General features: G+C 38.1%; 2 protein-coding genes across 2 annotated transcripts; both read right to left on the reverse strand.

The window, feature by feature from the left end:
• Nucleotides 1-6,391: 6,391 nt before the first annotated feature.
• Nucleotides 6,392-8,172, reverse strand: LOC123666730. The gene is made up of 3 exons (XM_045600795.1): nt 7,868-8,172; nt 7,256-7,517; nt 6,392-6,595 (listed from the first exon to the last, which is right to left on the reverse strand). The coding sequence occupies exons 1-3, from the start codon at nt 8,114-8,116 to the stop codon at nt 6,477-6,479; spliced, it is 630 nt and encodes a 209-aa protein (XP_045456751.1). The 5' UTR covers nt 8,117-8,172; the 3' UTR covers nt 6,392-6,476.
• Nucleotides 8,173-15,911: 7,739 nt separating this feature from the next.
• On the reverse strand, nt 15,912-17,540 carry LOC123667236 (piggyBac transposable element-derived protein 4-like). The gene has a single exon (XM_045601192.1). It carries the CDS (start codon nt 17,538-17,540, stop codon nt 15,912-15,914), a length of 1,629 nt encoding a protein of 542 aa, XP_045457148.1.
• Between the last annotated feature and the right edge of the window lie 3,512 nt (nt 17,541-21,052).

Here is a 21,052-nt window from a genome sequence, read left to right on the forward strand (position 1 = left end):
CAACACGACATAAGGTTATGTCATCGGAGATGTGAAACGACTTGATCTATTCAAATCTGATTTATTACTGCCCTGACTGCCCTTCAATATAAAATATTAGAAATAAAGAAAAAATATTTATTTGATCACGCACAAGAGACAGCAACAAATAGTTTAAATCGACTACAGAAAGCAACATACACAATTCTCTTACACTTATTGTTACGTCCGACCTGGAGTATATTGAAAACGAGTGGAAGCGTGATCTCAGGTACGAACGGGACGAACAATTGTCTGCAGTACGCAGAGCTAACACTCAATGTCTTAAATAAAAATCCTACCTTAGTTTCACTGAATACTGTTCGGTGAAGCCTCGCCAGGTATAACTTAATTAACATCAAACTATAATTGGCCAATCATTACGTCTAATGCTAATCAATTATACTTAACTGAAGTGGCGGGCTGAAGCAGGAACCAGCAATCAAAATGGCCGTTGTTCGGCGTAGTTCCCTCACGTTTTTCACAATAATTCAACAAGGAATACAAGGAATACAATTTGCTATTAACAATTAAATTACTTCAAACAACAAAGGATGGTTCGATCAACAAAAGGCGATAATTTTTCGCGAGAACGAACAAGTACAAACAAAAGCGTAACTTTTATACGGAGACCGGAAAAACGATGCAAATTTTTAAATTCAAAAGGTGACGAATGACAGCTCATAGATAAAAACCATTTCGTAAACTATACTAACTGTCATAGATAATATAATAGTTTAGTGTTGCTACATTTGGTTCATAACACTTATTAATATATCGTGCAGTGCAATCCATGCGCCGTTTATAAGTTATTTTCGAACAGGAGTACAGTACAGTAATAGCTTTGAGCTCCGCGTCTGACTTCACCTTATCTCCGGCGCTGCGGGCAGTGCAATCCATGCGCTGTTTATAAGTTATTTTCGAACAGGAGTACAGTACAGTAATACCTTTGAGCTCCGCGTCTGACTTCACCTTATCTCCGGCGCTGCGGACAGTGCAACCCATGCGCCGTTTGTAAGTTATTTTCGAACAGGAGTACAGTACAGTAATACCTTTGAGCTCCGCGTCTGACTTCACCTTATCTCCGGCGCTGCGGGCAGTGCAATCCATGCGCCGTTTATAAGTTATTTTCTAACAGGAGTACAGTACAGTAATACCTTTGAGCTCCGCGTCTGACTTCACCTTAGCTCCGACGCTGCGGGCAGTGCAATCCTTTAAATGGTTTCATTACTGCCAAGTCAAGCGGCTGTAAGACGTGACTAGTATGTGCCGGTAGTTTCAGTATAGTTACATTGGCTTTTCGAGCTTCCTCTATTATATTTAATCCGACGTGGGTCGCGTGGCCATCGTAAATTAGCAGAACTGGACGTTCTTCCCCAATTGCGGGCAAGAAAGATGTCTTGAAATAACTATCAAAAACATCACTCCATCCATCCGTTTTTAGTAGCTGCCTAAGTTGTGCCAGGGTAAGCTTCAGGGGACACTCATGTGTCCCACATGTGTTTTCCTTTGTATATTATTAGCGGCGGTAGTTTGTCTCCTTGTGCATTTGCTCCTAGTAACACCGTTGTATTTTCTTTTCCTGGCGAAGAAATGACTCGAGTTGCGGCGTGCAATTTGACTACTACAATTCTAGTTTTTGCAGGGTCCCTGGAAAAGCTGGTCTTATCCATATTCCATAATGCAGAAGGTTTTTCTAGTAGCTTCGGTTTTTTTAATGTTTCAATCAAGTACAATTATGACAATGATTTGCAAGTATGAAGTGGGTAATTATCCATGGCCACTTTTTTTGGGTTAGTGAAACACAATCTTTTCTTCTTAAAAATCGGTCAATTTCCAAAAAGGCATTCTCAGTAACATATCCTGAAAAAAAAAACACTATAAATCTTTTATAGCCAACGTAAGAGCGCGAAGTAGCTCTTATTCTCTAAACATAGTTCAATTCATAAAATAATAATAGACTAAAAGATAAAAACCATCAGAATGCAATACAAAAATACGACGCGCTCGAACACCTTACTGACCTCGTCAAGGAGCACGATCGGTCGATGGGCCGAAGGCTGTTCGGCCGACCGTCCGTCCTTCAGCAGGACGAGCCTGCCCGTCTTCCAAACCTGGGGAAACCGGCCCTGCTCCAGGCACCTGTCGAACAGGGCCCGAATTCTGCCACCCATGCTACCCGTCGCGAGGCTCAGCACCTTTCCCGGCACGCCGTCCGGGCCCGAGGCGGTGCGCTTCGATTTGAGCCTCGCGACGGCCGCACCGAGCTCCGCCTCGGTCACAGGGGGGACCCCGCTCTCCGCGAGACGCGGCTCTGCGACACCCATGCTCAACGCCTCGATCTTGGCGTCGATCGAGGCGTTGAGCATGTCGCTCAGTTTGGACGCGAGAGAGCGCTCGCTTTCTTCCCAGTCATCGGGACGCTGAGGTTTATGCGCCGCAGCCTGCGACAGCATGAACCTCTCCATCCTCTCTTCGAGGGCGTTGAATTTCGCCCTCCACTCCTCCTTCTCCTTTCGGAGTTCGGCCACCAACGCCCTGAGGTGGACGATCTCGTCAGTCGCGTTGCGACTGGCGAGTTCTTCCACCACCTCCTTCATGCCTTTACGGACTTGCTTGAGGGCCTTGATGTAGGTGCCCTTGAGGTTTCTCGAGCTTCCGGTCACCTTTTGCAGAAGCTCGAGGTAACCTTCCGCTCGAGAAAGCGCGTCTCCATGTCTTTCGGCGTCGTCGCTGAGCGACATGTCCGACTGACGTGAGCTTGTCCTGGATTGGACCGCCCGCGCCATGTCGGCCAACTCGCTCTCCGCCTGGATTTTAAGTTCACGCTCCTTTTCATCGTTAAGGCGACGTTTGGCTTCGGCCAGTCCGACGTATTGGCCGGTTGTAGCCGGTCGACCTAGGCCTCTGCCAGGCGTCGCCCTTTTCCTCTCTTTTTCCTCCTCCGAGGAGCCCGGAGATAGGATCCTCTTTCTAAACTGAGGTTTTCGGCGGCGGGAAGATCCCAACGACATGTTGCCGTCGGAATCTGATCCCGTCCCCCAAAACCTCCCGTCGACCGAGGAGAGAGAGCCGACGCTATCCACACGCGTGAGGACAACTCGCGGCTGTCTCGCCCCGTCAGTAACTCCGCCCTTCTCGGACCCTACGTCTTCACCGCCCTTCTCGGGCACAACGTCCGCTCCGCCCTTCTCGGGCCTCTTGTCGTGTGTATAGGAAAATTCCGAAACACAAACACGTGTTTTGCCCAACCCAGATTCGACAGAGCTGCGCGCCGAAGCGCGAAGGGATTCTCCATTGCCTGAGGCGCCGGTACCCTCCTGGGTTAATGAAGTTTTTTCGCACTTGTCCATGTTTAAGGGGTGACACAGACCGAACCTCCCATCGGCCACGCATCCCTTCGCGCTGTGTCGCCGCTTAGGATTCGGGGTAATTTTTATAGAGGTCTTCTTCCTCTAGATCCGGCCGGTTAAGGCAAGACCCCTCGGTCCCGCACGAAGCCGCGAGACATGACCACGACACCTCGCACGGGGTTACGAGCTTATGAGGCGTAGAGCAGACGGGAAACCCGCCCACTCTACCCGACGGCGGGGTCACCGCCGCCGAGGTCGCCCGTCCACTAGGAGCAGGGGGGAAAATCCCCACCCCGCTTCTCCGCGCCTTCGCAGCGCCAGACTCACCAACAAATCACCAAGGGGGGCGAGCGATGACGATAAAATAAATAAATAAATGACGCTCACACCGCCCTCTAGTGCCGGGGGGACCGCCAAGGTCCACGTCCCACTCCGCGCCTTCTCTTCTGGCGCCGCGTGAAGGGCTAGGCCACTCCACGCATACCTCATTTTTTTTTTATATGGTGAGATGTGATTTGCATAAAATACTGTTACGTGTTAGGGTTCGAAGGATTTGGAGAGAAAGACCTGCTGACTCTTTTCAAGACTTTATTCACAAGCACTAGGTCCAACACAAAGCACTAGGTTCAAACACTAAGCACTAACGATGTCCTCAGTCGTAGCCAATGTCGTAGGTTTCGCTGGTATCACTCTTGATCACTAGTTTTCACTCTTGAAGTCGCCTCGAAGATTGCTCAAACTGAACTGCACTCGCTCGCCTCCCTGCGGCTATTTATATCGGCCGAGACGAGGCCCAGATTATTCTGGAAAGTTCGCGCATGTACCCGGTTTTCGAGACTATACTTCTATATAGTTCCACAGTAGTTCCTCTAACGCCATCTAGTATTGAGTAGAGAGTTTCATGCTATCGCTGTCTTTGAGTGGTTTCAATGGTTGCCGCTAGATGGCGCTAGTTTCTTTGTGTGTTCGTAACAATACGATCTGTCATAAAGGTTGACAATATCTGGAATAAAGGCAAGACCGGCATATGACGGTCTTCCCATTCATAGGTGCCTATTTAATTTTAAGGTTAGAAATTTCACACCGGCATAAATATGAAACTAAAGCAATATTCCTTAATTCAATTCCCACTTATATGTTAATTAAACATTAAACTACTTACGTGATCAGCGAAACTGTCAAAATTAGTCCAATTTACCACTTTTTTTAAAAACAAAAAAAAACTTGCTGCACACCGCCGTCTAACTCGCAAAATAGTGAAAAAAAAAATGGCGGCTTCACATATTCTAAACAAGTGATACTAGCGACATCTATGCTATGATCGGACGACCACGATAAATACTTTTTTATCAACAAAGACTCATGGCGCGCGCTTTTCAAAAACAGAAGTTATTGCCACTAGACGGTCTTTTACCCTAGACGGTCGTACCCACATTGATCTTACTTATAAACAAAAAAAGTTAAAAATTCTTAGAAAATGAAAAATAAATTGAGTATATCTTCTTCTTTAAGGCAAAAAAGACTTATCTAATAACAAATTATAATTTTTCAATAAATTTAAATAAACTCAAAACATAAAAAAATAGAAATATTAAGTAATCAGTCTCGAAATAGGAACTACTTGCAGTCTAAGCAAGTCAATATCTTATGCTCGCCACAGACAGGTTTTTTACATTTGTTGCACTCGGCTTGTGTTTTCCTTCTAAGTTTCCATGGACAGAAGGCACCTTTACTTTTCAGGAGGTTCATCCTTCCTTGTACTAGGTTAGTTACAGAAGAATTTGGTATAATATTTTGTATGTTCTCACGTAATATTCTCCTCAGGTTAGGAATTTCTAGCCTTTTCTCCATCCATGGTTTTGCTAAGTCGGTGTTCAACTGATTCATAAATGCCCGTCTATTTGCCCGGCTTTTCATTTTTAGACTGCATGTTGCGGCAATAAATAACATAACTGTTGACAAAAGCTATATTCAGCATGCCATAGAATAATGCCATAGGCCACCTATTTGTTTTTCTACTGCATGACATCTGCGTACACATTTGATCGAACGAATCAATACCCCCCTTCGTTTGAATATAGGATTCAATCATATCTGGTTTTCCGGAGCTAGATTTGACGACACCGACTTCGTCACAGGATGACAATAGATATACCATCTTCGACGGTTTAGGTTTATATGACAGTAACGTTAATGGACCATCATAACAAAACATAGAGGTTCCAATGGCCCTCTGCTTTGAGTTTTTTAGCTCTTCCGACAGTAACGTTAACGGACCATCGTAACAAAACATAGAGGTTCCAATGGCCCTCTGCTTTGAGTTTTTTAGTTCTTCCGGTATTTCCCTTTTGTTTGAGCGTATTGTACCAATTATCGTCAGTATGAAAGGTTCTCTGAGTAAAGATTTAGCAATAGGTACGGACGTGAACCAGTTATCGCAGGTTATATTTCTACATGATCCATGGATAATCTTCAATAACTCTTTCATGAAATATTCCCCAAGGGGAAGTCCATTTGTTTCTATTCCTTTACCTATATAGGGAATGAATGGCGTCAAACATATATTTTGTGAAACTGTCACAGATCCTAGGTATTTTCAGGCCATAGCAGCCAGGCCAGGAATACACAATGTAATAATGACAAACTACAACCGAGTACACATTCAAACTACAAAATACTATAGAAAGGCAATGAATCCACAATCAACATTGGATTTACTAAATATTAAGAACGAAATTAATTCACTGTTGGTTATAATTTACAGATGTTTCGAAGTTTGGAAAAGAAGATTCCCAGTTTTGTCATTAAAAATAAGGCTATCTATGGAAACAACACAGGCTGTAGTTGTTGCTACTTCTGTATTGCATAACATTTGCAGACAAAAAAAATTACAGGAAGTCGAACCAGTAGTAGGTATACCCAATTTGAATATAATTATTAATTCTGCAAATGTTCCGGAGTCTCATTCTTTAAATCAGATTCGGTAACGTCAATCGTTAATTAATAATTATTTAAGGTAAATAAAACAAATGTTTTAAAACACTTTATTTATGTTTTTCCAATTTCCTTTCCTTCTCAAGAATATCCAATTCTAACTTTTTTTTTTTAAACAAAAATTTCCTCTTCTTGCTTTCTTTTTGAATCGTAATATTCCGCAATGGCCCGATTCCTATTTTTGACTGACATTTTTATGTCCTCAGCCAGAGTTTGGCGTTTTAACTTTCCTAAAAATCATATTAAGCAATTATATTAGTATATAAGTACATCACTGATGTAAAGGATTTTGTGGTTATGTTCTAAAAGAAATATTTCTACCTTCTACACAGACAACAGTTATAAAATATTCATAAATTACAAAAATTATATAGAAATAGAAACATAATGTTTGAACAAGTCATTTATTATGGAAAAATTACTTAAACAAACATTGTTTACTATAATTTACCATCACCACCACTATGATTTTAGCTAAAATCAAACTAGTTCCAGTTAAATTGCTTTGAAATTAAAATATTTTAAACATCAAGTAAAATAATATATATGAACCTTTACTAAAATAAATAAAATAAATCAAGTACATATAAGCATAAAAAAGTAAGCTTAATTTTTCCTAATAAAGAATCGAGTTGTCTGGAAGAAATGGCTAAATAGGCATAAGTCCGCCCATTGTACTTGTCAGTCTGTAAATATTTTTTTAAATGTGTTTATTGTTTGAAATGTAGTTGTGGTGTACAATAAAGTATAAATAAATAAATAATTCCCAGTGTCGTGTACAGCTCACCAAATAACATATATGAAATAAATAAACAAATAAAGTAGTTCACAAGTATAGACTTGTCTATGACTTGACTATGTAGAACCCAATAACAAGCAACCATATGCACCTTTGCTAATGGTGGATGAAAAAAGAAACTTTTTGGACTTTGGGGTGTGCGGGGACAAAGCAGGCGAAGCAATAACTGGTAGAGTGTTCTCAATATAAGGTACATCCACAACCACTGCTTCTTGCACCATTTCTTCCACATCCTCGACCACAGCATCACCACCAAACGGAACGCTATAACCTTCACAGGTCGAACCTAAAATGGCTGCTACTTTATCCAGCGCTTCATCTGGTGGAATGTACTCTGGTTTTCCACCTCCAGTCTGAAAGTTGAAGGGTGTTATTAGTAATGTTACTGTCGGACTGTATTCACAAGTAGTCATTTCTTATTAAAATATACTTTACTTTTGGAAGACAAATTGCATTAATTTTACATTTACTATTTACATAATACAGCTTCATATTAGGTGTCTACATCAATGATATATTCTATATATTATGTACACCAAGACAATATGAAGTACAAAATACAATACCTATTTAATTATATGTATTATACCTATTTAATTATATGTATTGCTCATACATGATTGATGCGATTTTAGCGCCTTATTGTGCATATCAAAACTTAAAAAGCATTAGTATTTATATTTTTTAAGTTTCTAATACATACCTTCAGGTTATTCATCCTAATTTTAGTACTTCTTTTTCGAGAAGCTTTTTTTAAATTTTCCCATTTAAGCCTTAGCTGCTCAGGTGTCCGTGGGCTACTGATTATCAACGAATTGAAACGGTCTGTCATTTTAGACCAAGTCACCTCTTTCAGCCGGTTGTTGCTGGCGTTAGCGGCTTTACTAAAAATAATTTGATGAGCCTCCACTAATGGCACCAACAGCATGATCTCCTCTTTGGTTAATGGCATTCCTTTGGACTGAAGTACAAAATTAAATGTTAAGATTCCTACGCAAATTTGAATAAAAATAATAAGTTTCTTGTGAAATAATACTTACTTATCTTGTGAATAAAACAAACAATTTGGTATCACTTGGGTCGCAAATTATACAAATTCAAACGAAACGACGATTCAATAAAGCGTAATGGCCTCGTAGCGTCTTGACGGGTCGTGTAAAAACGTTCCGTTACTAGATTTACCGTGCATTCCATATTAAAATAATATGATTTATTCTAAATTAAAAAATCTGTGTAAAAATTAATATGTCCATATTTTTATAAAACAAGATTAATATGAATAAAATATGTATGACAAATTTAAATACTACAAAACATCTATGTAACATAACTGAGGCCGTCTGTGACATTGCGTATACTGGAATGTAAGCGATTGCTCAGGTAGCCGGTCTATCTACAGCTAACTGGAGATAGTGGTCCCCTATCCGAATTATTAGGACAACTACAAAGGATAGATAGTTAGTTATTAGCAGTCGATAACTACTCTATCTTTAGATTGAATATTGGGTTCGGCCGTAAATCATCCTCATAATCACTTTGTACGTCATCTACACTCAAATGACCCTCTTCGTCCTCACTGCATGCATCAAAAGTTTCTGACTCTTCCTCCAACAACAAATTTTCAATTTCTAATTCTTTCAGTGGCCGAGACGATATCATCGTGGAGTAGGTTTAGCCGAACAATCAACTATAAAACCTAAAACAAGAACATAATCAAAAAAATAATCATCATTATATTAAGGCGCGTTGAAAATGTTACGTATAACATAACATGGAGTCATTCTGACTCACCGTGTTACTATATCTACGTAAATACAATGCTTACCTGCGACACACGTGCACCGTTCAGGACGTCGGGCCGCGTACTGAGTTGGCTCGCACGGACGACGCGATACATAAAATGGTTGGAGAGAAAGAGATGAAAACGTTTGACGCGTGAGTCGTTCTGACTCACGTTATGTCTCTAGGGTTAGAAGAATAAATAATAATAATATAGAAGGTTTACATTAGTATTATAATATTGATTATATTTTTATCATTCAGTTTGAAATAACTTTAACAAATTTACTTAGGTATTAAATTACATAATATTAATAATATAGCTTCATCTAACTTTCGTTTTAAAATATTTAAGGTTCTTCTAGCATAACTAAGCTTTGTAAAATTATCTTTAAAAGATTTTAACTTGTCATATAAAGGATGTCTCAGCGCCGATTTTAAACTTTAAATATTTATAAAAAAAAAAACAAATTGTATTTGAAATATTTTAATTACTGTAAATTATAATGTATTGTTGCGGATTTTAAGTACGGAATATTACACCATCAAGATGTCTTCCATCACGGCGAATGCACTCTTCAAAACGGACAAGCAAATTTGTAGAGACACGCCGTAAAACGTCAACTGATATGGCTCTCACTTCTGTCGTTATTTTAGCCTTCAGCTGCTCCAAACTCGAAAGGGGGGTATCATAAACTCTTCCTTTGAGATAACCCCATAAGAAAAAGTCAGCTGGGGTTAAGTCAGGAGATCTAGGTGGCCACAATATGTCTCCAAAGCGGCTGATGATTTTACCCAGAAACAACGCTTTTAGTGTGCCCATGGAGACCCTAGCTGTGTGGGCTGTGGCTCCGTCTTGCTGAAACCACACACTTGACTTGTCAATATCCTCTTCTTGCAGCTGCGGTACAAAAAAAAATATTAATCATATCAATATACCGCTCGCTCGTCACTGTAACCGTTGCACCTTGGTCATTCTCAAAGAAAAATGGCCCAATGATTTTCTTCGTCGATATTGCACACCATACAGTAACTTTGGGGCTGTGTAATGCTTTCTGATGTTTTTCTTTTGGATTGCTTGATGACCAGTAACGGCAATTTTGAGCATTGACGTACCCTTCGAGGTGAAAATGTGACTCATCAGTAAAGTAAACATTGTCGATCCCATTTTCCTCTGAAAATTTCTCTAACATCTTCCGACAGAAAATTTTACGCTTGTTGTAGTCTTCCGGTTTGATTTTTTGAACTATTTGGATCTTGTAAGGATGTAATTTTAAGTCTAAGGCCAAAATTCGTTGAAGACTTGAACGGTGGAGGCTCAAAGAGGCAGCATGTTTTCTAACTGATCTTCGTGGATGCTCCGCGACCGCAGCGGCGACGCGTTCGATGTTTTCAATCGATCGCACAGGTCTATTTCGAGGGCGAAATGAATGATTCAGTAAACATCCTGTCGCTCTAAACTTTTCTACCCACGACTTAATTAACTGAATACTCGGTGCGTCACTTAAGCGACGGATTTCAAAGCGGTTACAAAACTTGCGCTGTGCTTCACTCAACGAAAACTCATTGCAAAAGTACGCCTCCACTGCGTACGCGCGGTGCACGCCAGACCACTGCGACATAGTGACTAACAAATCCACGCTCGTTTGCGATCGAACGCTACCCCTCCCCTCCCGCTAGCCCCGCAGACTCCCGAGAAATTCGTGTTTAAAGTTTAAAATCGGCGCTGAGACACCCTTTATATCTTAATATATGTTCATGTGGTATGTGGGTGTGTTTATATATTAAATGAACTAAAAATAGCAGTCAACAAGGATTCCAATATACATCATTGGCTTTTTTACTATTAAGCGCAAAGTATTCTGCGAACATTGCATTTTTTCAACATCTTCATTTGTGCATGCAATGCTCGTACTGGATTCAGACACCTTTGATGTAGTAGCTGTAAGTGAGGAAGAATCTTGTTGTAAAGGATTTTCTTTATACAGGGTTACAGGAAAAGTCGACCTAGATCCGTTAAGGGCGTGTAATACACACCATTTCTGAATGATTTCACTATGGAACCCCCCATCCTAAACTTAACCGTTTTCGAGATATTCGAGTTTTAATTTTTTTAATGAAAATGCCCAATTTTTCGGCTATTGAATTGAATATTTTGAATTTTTTTGACTCTTATGATTATTTTTTTGGTTTTTTACATGAAGAATGAGATGCTTAATGACCTTAATGACTAAAATTGCCCGTAAGTTAACTAAATAGGTCGTTGTAAACGATCGAAACTTAAGAAAATAAGTACAAATTATAAAAAAATATTTTTCTTTTCTGGATATCTCAAAAAATTATTATGGCACTTGCTCTGCAGATGTGCTTAAAAACATCTAAATTTTATCAGCTATCCAACGAGGTATAACACTCTAGGATATTTATTAACCTCAAAGGTGAAACTTAGTTTCTAAGGCTACATGGCAGTCAGAATAAATAGCGCTTATTTAATTAATTTGACTTATGTTCAGCATCATCATCATTACAAGATCGTCGGTGATTGTAGTAAGCTAAATGAAACAATAAATCAGTTCAAAAAAGCATTTATTCACCTAATGTTTTTGAAGTTCATGTTCCACGTGTCCACCTCTATTTCGCACATATTTTCTCATTTTTTCACGTAGTCCACTTTTCACTACACTAATGGTTAATGTTCTTCTTATGTCGTCTTATGAGAACTTCCACTGACGATAGGGGGTTGGGCTCACTGTAAACGAGGCTCTTCATGTGCCCCCATACATAAAAATCCATGGGGGTCAGGTCGGGACATCTGGCTGGCCAGGGTAAAGGCCCACCTCGTCCAATCCATTTGTTAGGATAGTTAGTGTCCAACCATTCCCTAACGCTTCTTCTGAAATGAGCAGGGCAGCCATCATGTTGAAACCACATGTCCCGCAGTAATTTTAATGGGAGATCATCTAGAAGGTCACCTAAGTCACTTCTTAAGAAATTTTCATAAGTATCACCATTCAGATCTTGTTTTTGCACATTATTTTTCTCACTCTCACCTGCATACATCTTAAGTTGTCTCGCTCACACGCACCGGATTAACTTGAAGGACAATAGCCGACCCGTTAGACCTATTACCTGAACCTTTTCAACTATGTTTTTTTCTATGAGTTTAAATACAACCCTAGGTTGTTATACCTCATTGGATAGCTGATAAAATGCAGTTGTTCTTAAGCACATCTGCAGAGCAAGTGCCATAATAATTTTTTGAGATATCCAGAAAAGAAAAATATGTTTTTATAATTTGTACTTATTTTCTTAAGTTTCGATCGTTTACAACGACCTATTTAGTTAACTTACGGGCAATTTTAGTCATTAAGGTCATTAAGCATCTCATTCTTCATGTAAAAAACCAAAAAAATAATCATAAGAGTCAAAAAAATTCAAAATATTCAATTCAATAGCCGAAAAATTGGGCATTTTCATTAAAAAAATTAAAACTCGAATATCTCGAAAACGGTTAAGTTTAGGATGGGGGGTTCCATAGTGAAATCATTCAGAAATGGTGTGTACTATACGCCCTTAACGGATCTAGGTCGACTTGTCCTGTAACCCTGTATAAAGATACATCACTCTTCGGTGCGGCGTAGCACTACAATTTTTTGAATTCGATATGTTGTGGCACAGCAACCAAACTTTTAAACATAAGTATGGCCAGCCACTGTACCATTTCGTCGTGCTCAATAAATCGGGTTTTTGCTGAACGTTATAGTACGTTGTGCCATATCATATCTAACAATATGTGACGTACATATAAGTTGTTCGCATGAAAGTATTAATTGGTGTAATACTTTCGAACAATTTTAATGGTAGGTCATTTAGTAGTCTCGGTACTAAATAAGCTGTAATTCGCTCACCATATGTGTTGTGTATTCGCCTAGTAGTCCACATGGTAGTGTAAGTAAGTAAGGTGTTTAACACGTTGCCAGAATTTTTGATTTAAATAATTTTCCTTTAACATTAAATACTTAAAATTTAATGTTAACTGGTAACATATTACAATGTTTAAAATATTAGGTCATCATCACAGTGTTTATGTGTATCCTTAAAATTTAAAATGGCTTTTATTATATTTTTTTATTTGAAGTTTCAAGATTATTTTAGTGTACGTTTTATAAGTCCGTCCTTAGCTACTTGGACCGTATCTATTTATTTTATTTATTTATGCATTAACAAAAACTTAAAACTAACATTACAGTAACCCAATGCGTTAGTTAAGTTGATCACAACAAATAACATTAAATTTAACAAACAATTTAAACAATTCAATAAAAACAAAATAATCAAAAAATATAAAATAATCAATGAATTCTAATGAGATCCAGCAATTGCGTTGTACAATAAAATTTTGATTTTAAGCGGTATCCTCTTTTTTAATATCAAAATATTAGCTAAAAACTGGCGGAGTTTGTTGCAGACGTATTCAATGTGCTACTTCCAATTAAAGCTGTTGTCTATATTCGTTTTACCACACATCAGTTTTTATGTTTTTCATTGAAAGAGCTTAAGCAGAAGGCTTTGATCTTGCACTATTTGTTTATTGTTTTGCATGAAGGGGATTGCCTTGAGCTGCTTTTATATTGAAATAACGGGCAGAACACCGCTTCCGAACTAGTTTTCCGTCATTCCTAGAGATTTCTGTTAGTTGATGACTTGTGATGGAAGTATTTCCTCGCGTTTGAGGCCTTGGGTGGTGCTTTTTAACCGCTGCTTCTCTGAGCCAAGACCGAAATAATTATTTCTTGAACTTGCAGTACAGTCATTTTTATGACGGCTTGAAAAGTGAGATCATATGCAATTTTCTTATACCAAGTTAGGCTTTTTCTAAGAGGGGAATAATAGGAACCAAGCTGATCTGAAACGTCAATCCCTTCTTTAGCGGTATTGTATTCAACCGTCATTCTACAGCCAATGGGAAAAATATTCTCCGACCATTGTAGTTCCTCATGCCCACTTCCTCTGGGTTTAACAAATTTTCTACTAATCCTATCACATTTTCTTCGACCGGTATTCTCAAACTAACTGCCGAAAGTTCTCGAAAAAACTGCATTTCATTATTGATAGAACTGATATCTTCAGATTGGTTTCGCGTAGTATCCGAATCATCAACATCAGTTCGATTTGATAAGTATTCTTCTCCACTACCACCACTAAAATCTTGTCCGTCATCACTACTATCTTCCAACATTTTTCTAATTTTGTCGTCCGTATAGCGTGAACATGAACCCCTTTTTTCTGTTTTCAATTCGCACCGGCAACAAAACGTGTTATAAACAGCTATCTTTGTCTATCACTCTTTGAGGGTTTGATTGCGCTAGGAACATGTTTTAGGAACATGTTTTGTTGTCGGTGAGAACTGTTAGGCTGGCTCTTTTAAAAAAAAAAAAAAAACTTTATTTACTGCTGCAAATTAATGTAATTACTGACAACTGTTCTAACACAAAATCGAAAACGAACTTAACTAAATACAATAGTCTTAATATAAAAAAAAAATGGAAGCGACGGGGTTTATCGCTGACATAATAATTTCGTATAAATTTCCCAGGCTTACATACTGCATGTGTTGCATTTTGTTAATATATTTGTTCATAACATCCCCTTTTCCCGCTTCGCATTCGCTTAAACCGAATATAAAAATCATCATATCAAAAATTTCGATCTAGCGGGTACATCGTTCCATAGCTTAATTGGCCAGACCGCCGACACGGTCAGTCGGAGACGCGGGTTCGATCCCCGTTTGAGCGGTCAATTTTTGATATGATATTCAAAAATCTTTAGAATTTCTAATGTGTGGATAGCACGAAAATAAAAAGGTACATATTAAAAATAGCATGGTGTCGTCTCCTGTCAAAGATTTTCATTGTAATATGAAACTTTGAATAGTTACGGGTCTCTGTAAAGAACTCACTATAGACGGCGCCACGGTTCGCTTAAACCGAATATAAATCATCATATCAAAATCATCATATCAAAAATTTCGATCTAGCGGGTACATCGTTCCATAGCTTAATTGGCTAGAGCGCCGACACGGTCATTCGGAGACGGGGGTTCGAACCCCGCTGGAGCCAGTGCCAGATTAAGCCAGCGCGGGGCCTGTAGCAAATTCTGTCAAGGGGCCCTTGGTTTACTTTAGGTTCTCAAGTTAAGGGGAATTAAATAAAACAAAACTGTTACAAATAAACGTTTATGGATTTAATATGGGCAAATTTAGATATAACACTTTCAATATCGACTTCTTTAAGCAAATTGTGCTCTATATTCAACAAAGTGAGATGATTAAGACGTTTTTGACCCATCGTGTTCCTTCATTCATTTTTAATACGTTTTAATGTTAAAAAGAACGTTCGCCACTGCAGTTAGTGATCATGAGAGATAAGTAAATGCGCAAGGCAATTTCTAAGTTTGGAAAACACGATTCTAAAGAATTATTTAACACATATAATGCCTTGTCAGCCACACATGGCTGACATTTTCCAAACCAGTTGGGCCGTGTCAGCCATATGTGGCTGACGGAATATGCTTGTTTTGAAAGCACGATTTTTCGTCGTCAGCCACGTTTTTTATGTTAAACTATATGTAGTATGGTTGACAAGGCCTAGTAAATTATAACTGTAATGATGGCATTGACACTTTTACTTACATTTTGAGAAATATCAAGTTTGTAAGTGGAAGTTTCGAAAACAAAAGAGTGATTACAAAAATAGTTGGTTTTTGCAAATAAAATTTATAGGTAAATGTTTTAATTGCTTTTATTTATATTTAAGTTGGCATTGGCAAAATAATAAATCAATTCTACATCAATCATCATGTTCAAACACGTTTAAACTCAAACATATCTATGGTTTATATTGAAACAGCTGATACAATAGTGTGGCTCATTCGGGCAGTCTTCGCAGTATGTTACCACTCTTTTGGTTTTATTTCGAGCATGAACTCTTCCCAAATTGGGCACAGTTTTCTTTATAACACCTAACACAATATTTACGACAGGCAGAGGCCAATCCTTGCCTTTTCTTCAATTCATGCTTTACTCGCCTAGGTCTAGAGGAGGCACTAGTTTCCGGGACTCCTGTATGCACGAGGTAGTCAACCAACGCGGTTCTAAACTGGACGACAGAGAGCTTCTTCTTGGTTGTTAATTTATATAAAATATATGAATTTACAATCGCTGTATTCAATAATAACTCCATCGCCAATCTTTTGGGCCATTTCGTTGTCTTCCGAAGAGGGGTTGTGTAAGAGGACATTTGGTCTGACAGATCAACCGCTGATTTTGCATGATTATAATCTACCACAATCTTCGGTTTAATTTTTTCTTTTCCTTTTTTAGTTATTCTTCTGAAACTTACGGAGTGCTTAGTAGACAGCAGCAGTACATCCCGCTTGTCTTTCCATTTCATAATTGTTATTCCGTCGTCATTTTCTTGAGCTGAGAATTCTCCTGTCTTCAGTTTTGTTTGGACAACTGTTTGAGGTAAACCTCGTCTGTTTTTTCTAAGTGTGCCTATGAGATGAGTTTGTCCCGCTAGTAGTTTTCGTGCCAGATCCAAACTGGTATACCAATTATCTGTGCAAACCGTATGTCCTTTATTTAGATAATCGTCACACAAGGCAAGGACAACATTAGTCGGAGTAGTATTGACATTTTCATAATTTTTGCCAGCATAAACTTGCACTTTTACAGTGTATCCTGGGTTTGAGCACAGCTTAAAAAGTTTTATCCCATATTTGTGTCGCTTATTTTTATTGTATTGCCTAAAAATAACACGGCCACGAAATGGGATTAGACTTTCGTCAACACACATTTCTTGATTAGGTGTATAATGACATTTAAAATTAGCATTTAGCATATCTAATAAGTGTCTAACTTTAAACAATCGGTCCTCCTTATTGTGATTTATTTCATTATTGGCAAAGTGCAACATCCTCAAAATGAGTTCAAATCGATTTCGGCTCATAATGGACTTGACAAATTTCTGTTCAAAACATTTGTTAGTGCTCCAGTACAAAGATAGTTGAGGTAGTTTCACTATCCCCATCCAAATTAAAATGCCAAAGAACCGTTTAATTTCATGGCAATTTGTTGGCATCCATTTCTGCATTCGGTATGATTTTGTTGCACTTTTGTTCAAGGTTTGTAAAGCAAAGCGATTTGTTTCTTCGGCTATGTACTCGAATATACTGTCAGGTACTAGCAATGAATAAAATTCTGCTGGTTTAGCTGAACTCATGCTGGATCGCAATGAAAATGGCTTAAGCCCAGGACATTCAGTATATGGAATAATACTTGGTTGCTTACCCAACGGATTGAACCATACTTCAGTATTTCGTGAGGTTGGTAACACGGGAATCTGATCATCTTCACTGTCGGATAAAATCTGGCGTCGATGATGATTTTTGGTCCGTGCGATTGATACTGTATCATCGAGATCAACGTCAAATACTTGTGTAGCATCACTATTTGATAATGTGTTACATTCTTGATTATACACTGTTAAATCTAATTGCGATAGTTCGTAGTCCAAATCATCATAAAAATCTTCCATTTTTTGTTGAAAATCACAAATCAGTAACTAATAACTTGCTAAATCACTAACTGAACAACTATTTACTGCAGTCTCCTTCGATGCACAGCGACAAATGACGCGCGGGGGGCAAACACAGGCTGCTAAACAATCAAAATGGCGCCGGCGGCGGCGAGCGACGCGTTTGTTTCGCGCGCTTTTGAAATCATATGGCTGACAAAATGGCTGACGCGGCCCCATTGAGAATTTTATTACAGTGGCGCCGCGTCAGCCATATATGGCAGCCACCATTATTTATTTATTTATTTCACTATTACATTATGTAAAATGTAACGAAAATAGTGAATTAAGACATTCCTCACATTCCATGACCGTATTTTACAAAAAAAAAAATACAGTTAGTTCATTTGTTAGTACGGCATTATATGTGTTAATAAAAATTTATAAAATTGCTGTTCCAGAGGCTCCTGTTTCTTGCTGTTAATAACATTAGCCACATCAGTTTTCAGCAGCTCTGCAAATTGCACTAATTCACCGCCTAGGCTGTTCTCCAAATCATCTTCGTAAGCACTGACCATACTTGGGGATTTTTCCAAAATTTCTTCTGTTGTAAGAGATTTTAGCTGTCGAAAAACTTAAAAAACACTTGTAATTTTATGATATGCTTTCATACGTTTAGTTAAAGCAGACAGTACGTTATCAATAATGACAATAAACACGTTAAATTCGAAACGTTGTCCAGGTGTTTGATTTTCAACAAAGTTGTCGAGTGTAGTAGAGCCGCTGAAATGGTCGTACCTTGTATTTCGCTTGATTCGTCTTGACATCTGTTGCTGGTATTCTTTTTTTTATTACATCCTATGTAGTCTAGTCAACAAGTTCAAAAACCTGTGAAATAGAAATAAAGCTCCTAAAAATATGTGCGATAGCTCATTCGATTCGGAATGACGTCTAGAAAAATGTTTTTAAGGGTTTATTAGCACATAAAAAATGGCGATTATTATTATTAACAAAATAAGATTAAAAAATATGTTATTTAGTTTTTCGTTAATTATTTCTAAAATGGTGATATTTAAAGAATTTCGAAATAAGATCCTGAAAGAAGAGGAAAGAAGGCGGGCGAACGTCCATAGAAAGTTGGGCCTGAACGTTACATTAATGATTTTAGTGTTATTCTATAGTAACTATAGTCCTTTATCAAATACAGAACATTTTGCATAAATCCTCCATGGGAGAAAAGTTAAGTTAGTTAAGTTACAAGATTACTTTGTTTAGTAAAAAATAACCTCAAATCGTTATAGTCACTCAGTACTTGTGTTATTTAAAGTACAATTACACGACTATGGACACCTACGGTTCAATGATAAAGCATGTTTATTACAACTGAATCTATGTATTTCTTATTTTTCATTTGTCAATAATAAAGGGGATAGTTAATTAAAAAATGGTTAATTATTTTAACATTTATTTAATCATCATCATAAATTAATAGAATGTTATTTAAAAATTGTGCAGGTGGTATTAGATTTTCTTGATGTCTTGCCCAGCCTAGGTACCATATTACGGACATAACATGGCAACAGCAACCTACTGTTCGTCTCCCTACAACACAATTACAATAATAAGCTCCGATGGCATCCCTTCCTCTGCGAGAATTGTCAACTAATACGTATACAAAGTACGTTTTTGCACTTATATCATCATCATCATCATCATTACAGCCTACACAGTCTACTGCTGGACATAGGCCTCCACAAGTTTACGCCAAAAATAACGTGAACTCATGTGTTGTTTAACGTATTCCACTTAGGCCCCGTTCACACAGACCGGCTCGGAGAGCATCGGCCTGCTTTTTTCTTTTCACACAGACCGGGTCGTATACGCTTGGAATTGGCCGGAGCGGAGCCGCCAACTATTTCACATCGACCGGCTGGGAAGAGATCTGAAAGCGGGTGCGGTTGGATGTGCTCGGAGCCGGTCGGATGCGCTCGGAGTCGGGTGGATACACTACAAAGGCAGTGCCAGTATTCCGCGCAGTCTAAGTTTTGTTTTCGGTGTGTTAACGTGTGCTTTTCGAAACATGGATTTAGATAGCTCCGACGAAGAAATATATTTGTTAGCAAGATTACTTGAAATAGAACATAGGAAACGTAAGCGCAAGCGGAAACAAATATGGGTAAAACATATTTGGAAAAACAGACTAATCCATGGGGAGTTTCACACCATTTTCGAGGAATTGAAGAGAGATAGCCTAAAATTTTATGAGTATTATCGTATGGAATATTGGCAATTTTTGAAATTGACAGATTTGTTAAGAGTACATATAACAAAAAAGACTACAAATTATCGTTGCACCATTACAGCCGAAGAAAGGTTAACGGTAACTTTAAGGTAAATAAAAAACAATTATTTATACTAATCATGTTATTTAGATCACAAAATCACAGCCCTCCATTTATTAAGCATTGTTTACGTTAATGAAATGTAAATTACTTATACTAATCATGTTAAATAACACAAACATCTAAATAGATCACAAAATCACAGCCCTCCATTTATTAAGCATTATTTACGTTAATGAAATGTAATTAAATAGTACAGATTTGTGTGTGTTTAATTATTATTATTATAATTATTATTGTTTTTGATTGTTTATTATTTTGTATTTTGTGTGCTGGTATTGTACCCGTAAGTAGTCTGATCTGGATAGTTTTGAGGAATATAGGTTTCGTTTGACACTAGGTAAGTAGATTGATTAGTCGATGGCGGTGAATTTATAGACAAAGAATAATTCAAATCTGTACTATTTTCATACAGACTTAATTCAGCTTCATTAACAATGTTAAACACGCGCCTTTTAATTCGTGCTTGGACTTCTTTTGGGAATGTTTCCACTGTATCTGACATAGACAAAAAAAAATTACGTAATGCCTTGTCACGGGGTGTAGTATTTCTTTTTTCTTCAAGATACTCTTCGAAAACCGTAGCAACATCTTTGCTTAAGCGTGGTCTCTTTTTCGAGCCAGAAGTACTTGCAAGCGATTCAACTTCAGAATGGTCAGAACGTTTAGATGATGTCGATGGTGGTGGTATTGGTGTGCCTCTGAATCATCCGATGATAATGTTACATTAGATATTTGGTTTCGATTGCGAAAAAATGGTATTATAAAAGAAAGTTCTTTTTCAAATTTTATCAATTTGGACGTAGTTGCACCATCGCCACTCTTGCCTTTTCGGTTATAATAGGCTTTTCTGAAGTTATCTCGCAGTTTCTTCCAACGATCCTGGCACTGCGTCACTGGAAAGAACAGAAATGAAAAATTAATAACATAACTCTTTTTTATTTTATAGTTCGTTTTGGTACGGCAGTCTTATATTTCTATTTTGTGTGTTTGTTTTATTTTTACAGATTCCTCATCACTGGTTGCAGTTTCAAAAACTTGTCATTTAATTTTCGAATCGGAATTTCTACAGTTCATTCAATTATTCATGAGACAATCAGAGTAATTTGTGATGTTTTGATGCCCATAGTT

This window comes from Melitaea cinxia, chromosome 27 (assembly GCF_905220565.1).
Source record: "Melitaea cinxia chromosome 27, ilMelCinx1.1, whole genome shotgun sequence".
Taxonomy (NCBI): Eukaryota; Metazoa; Arthropoda; class Insecta; order Lepidoptera; family Nymphalidae; genus Melitaea; species Melitaea cinxia.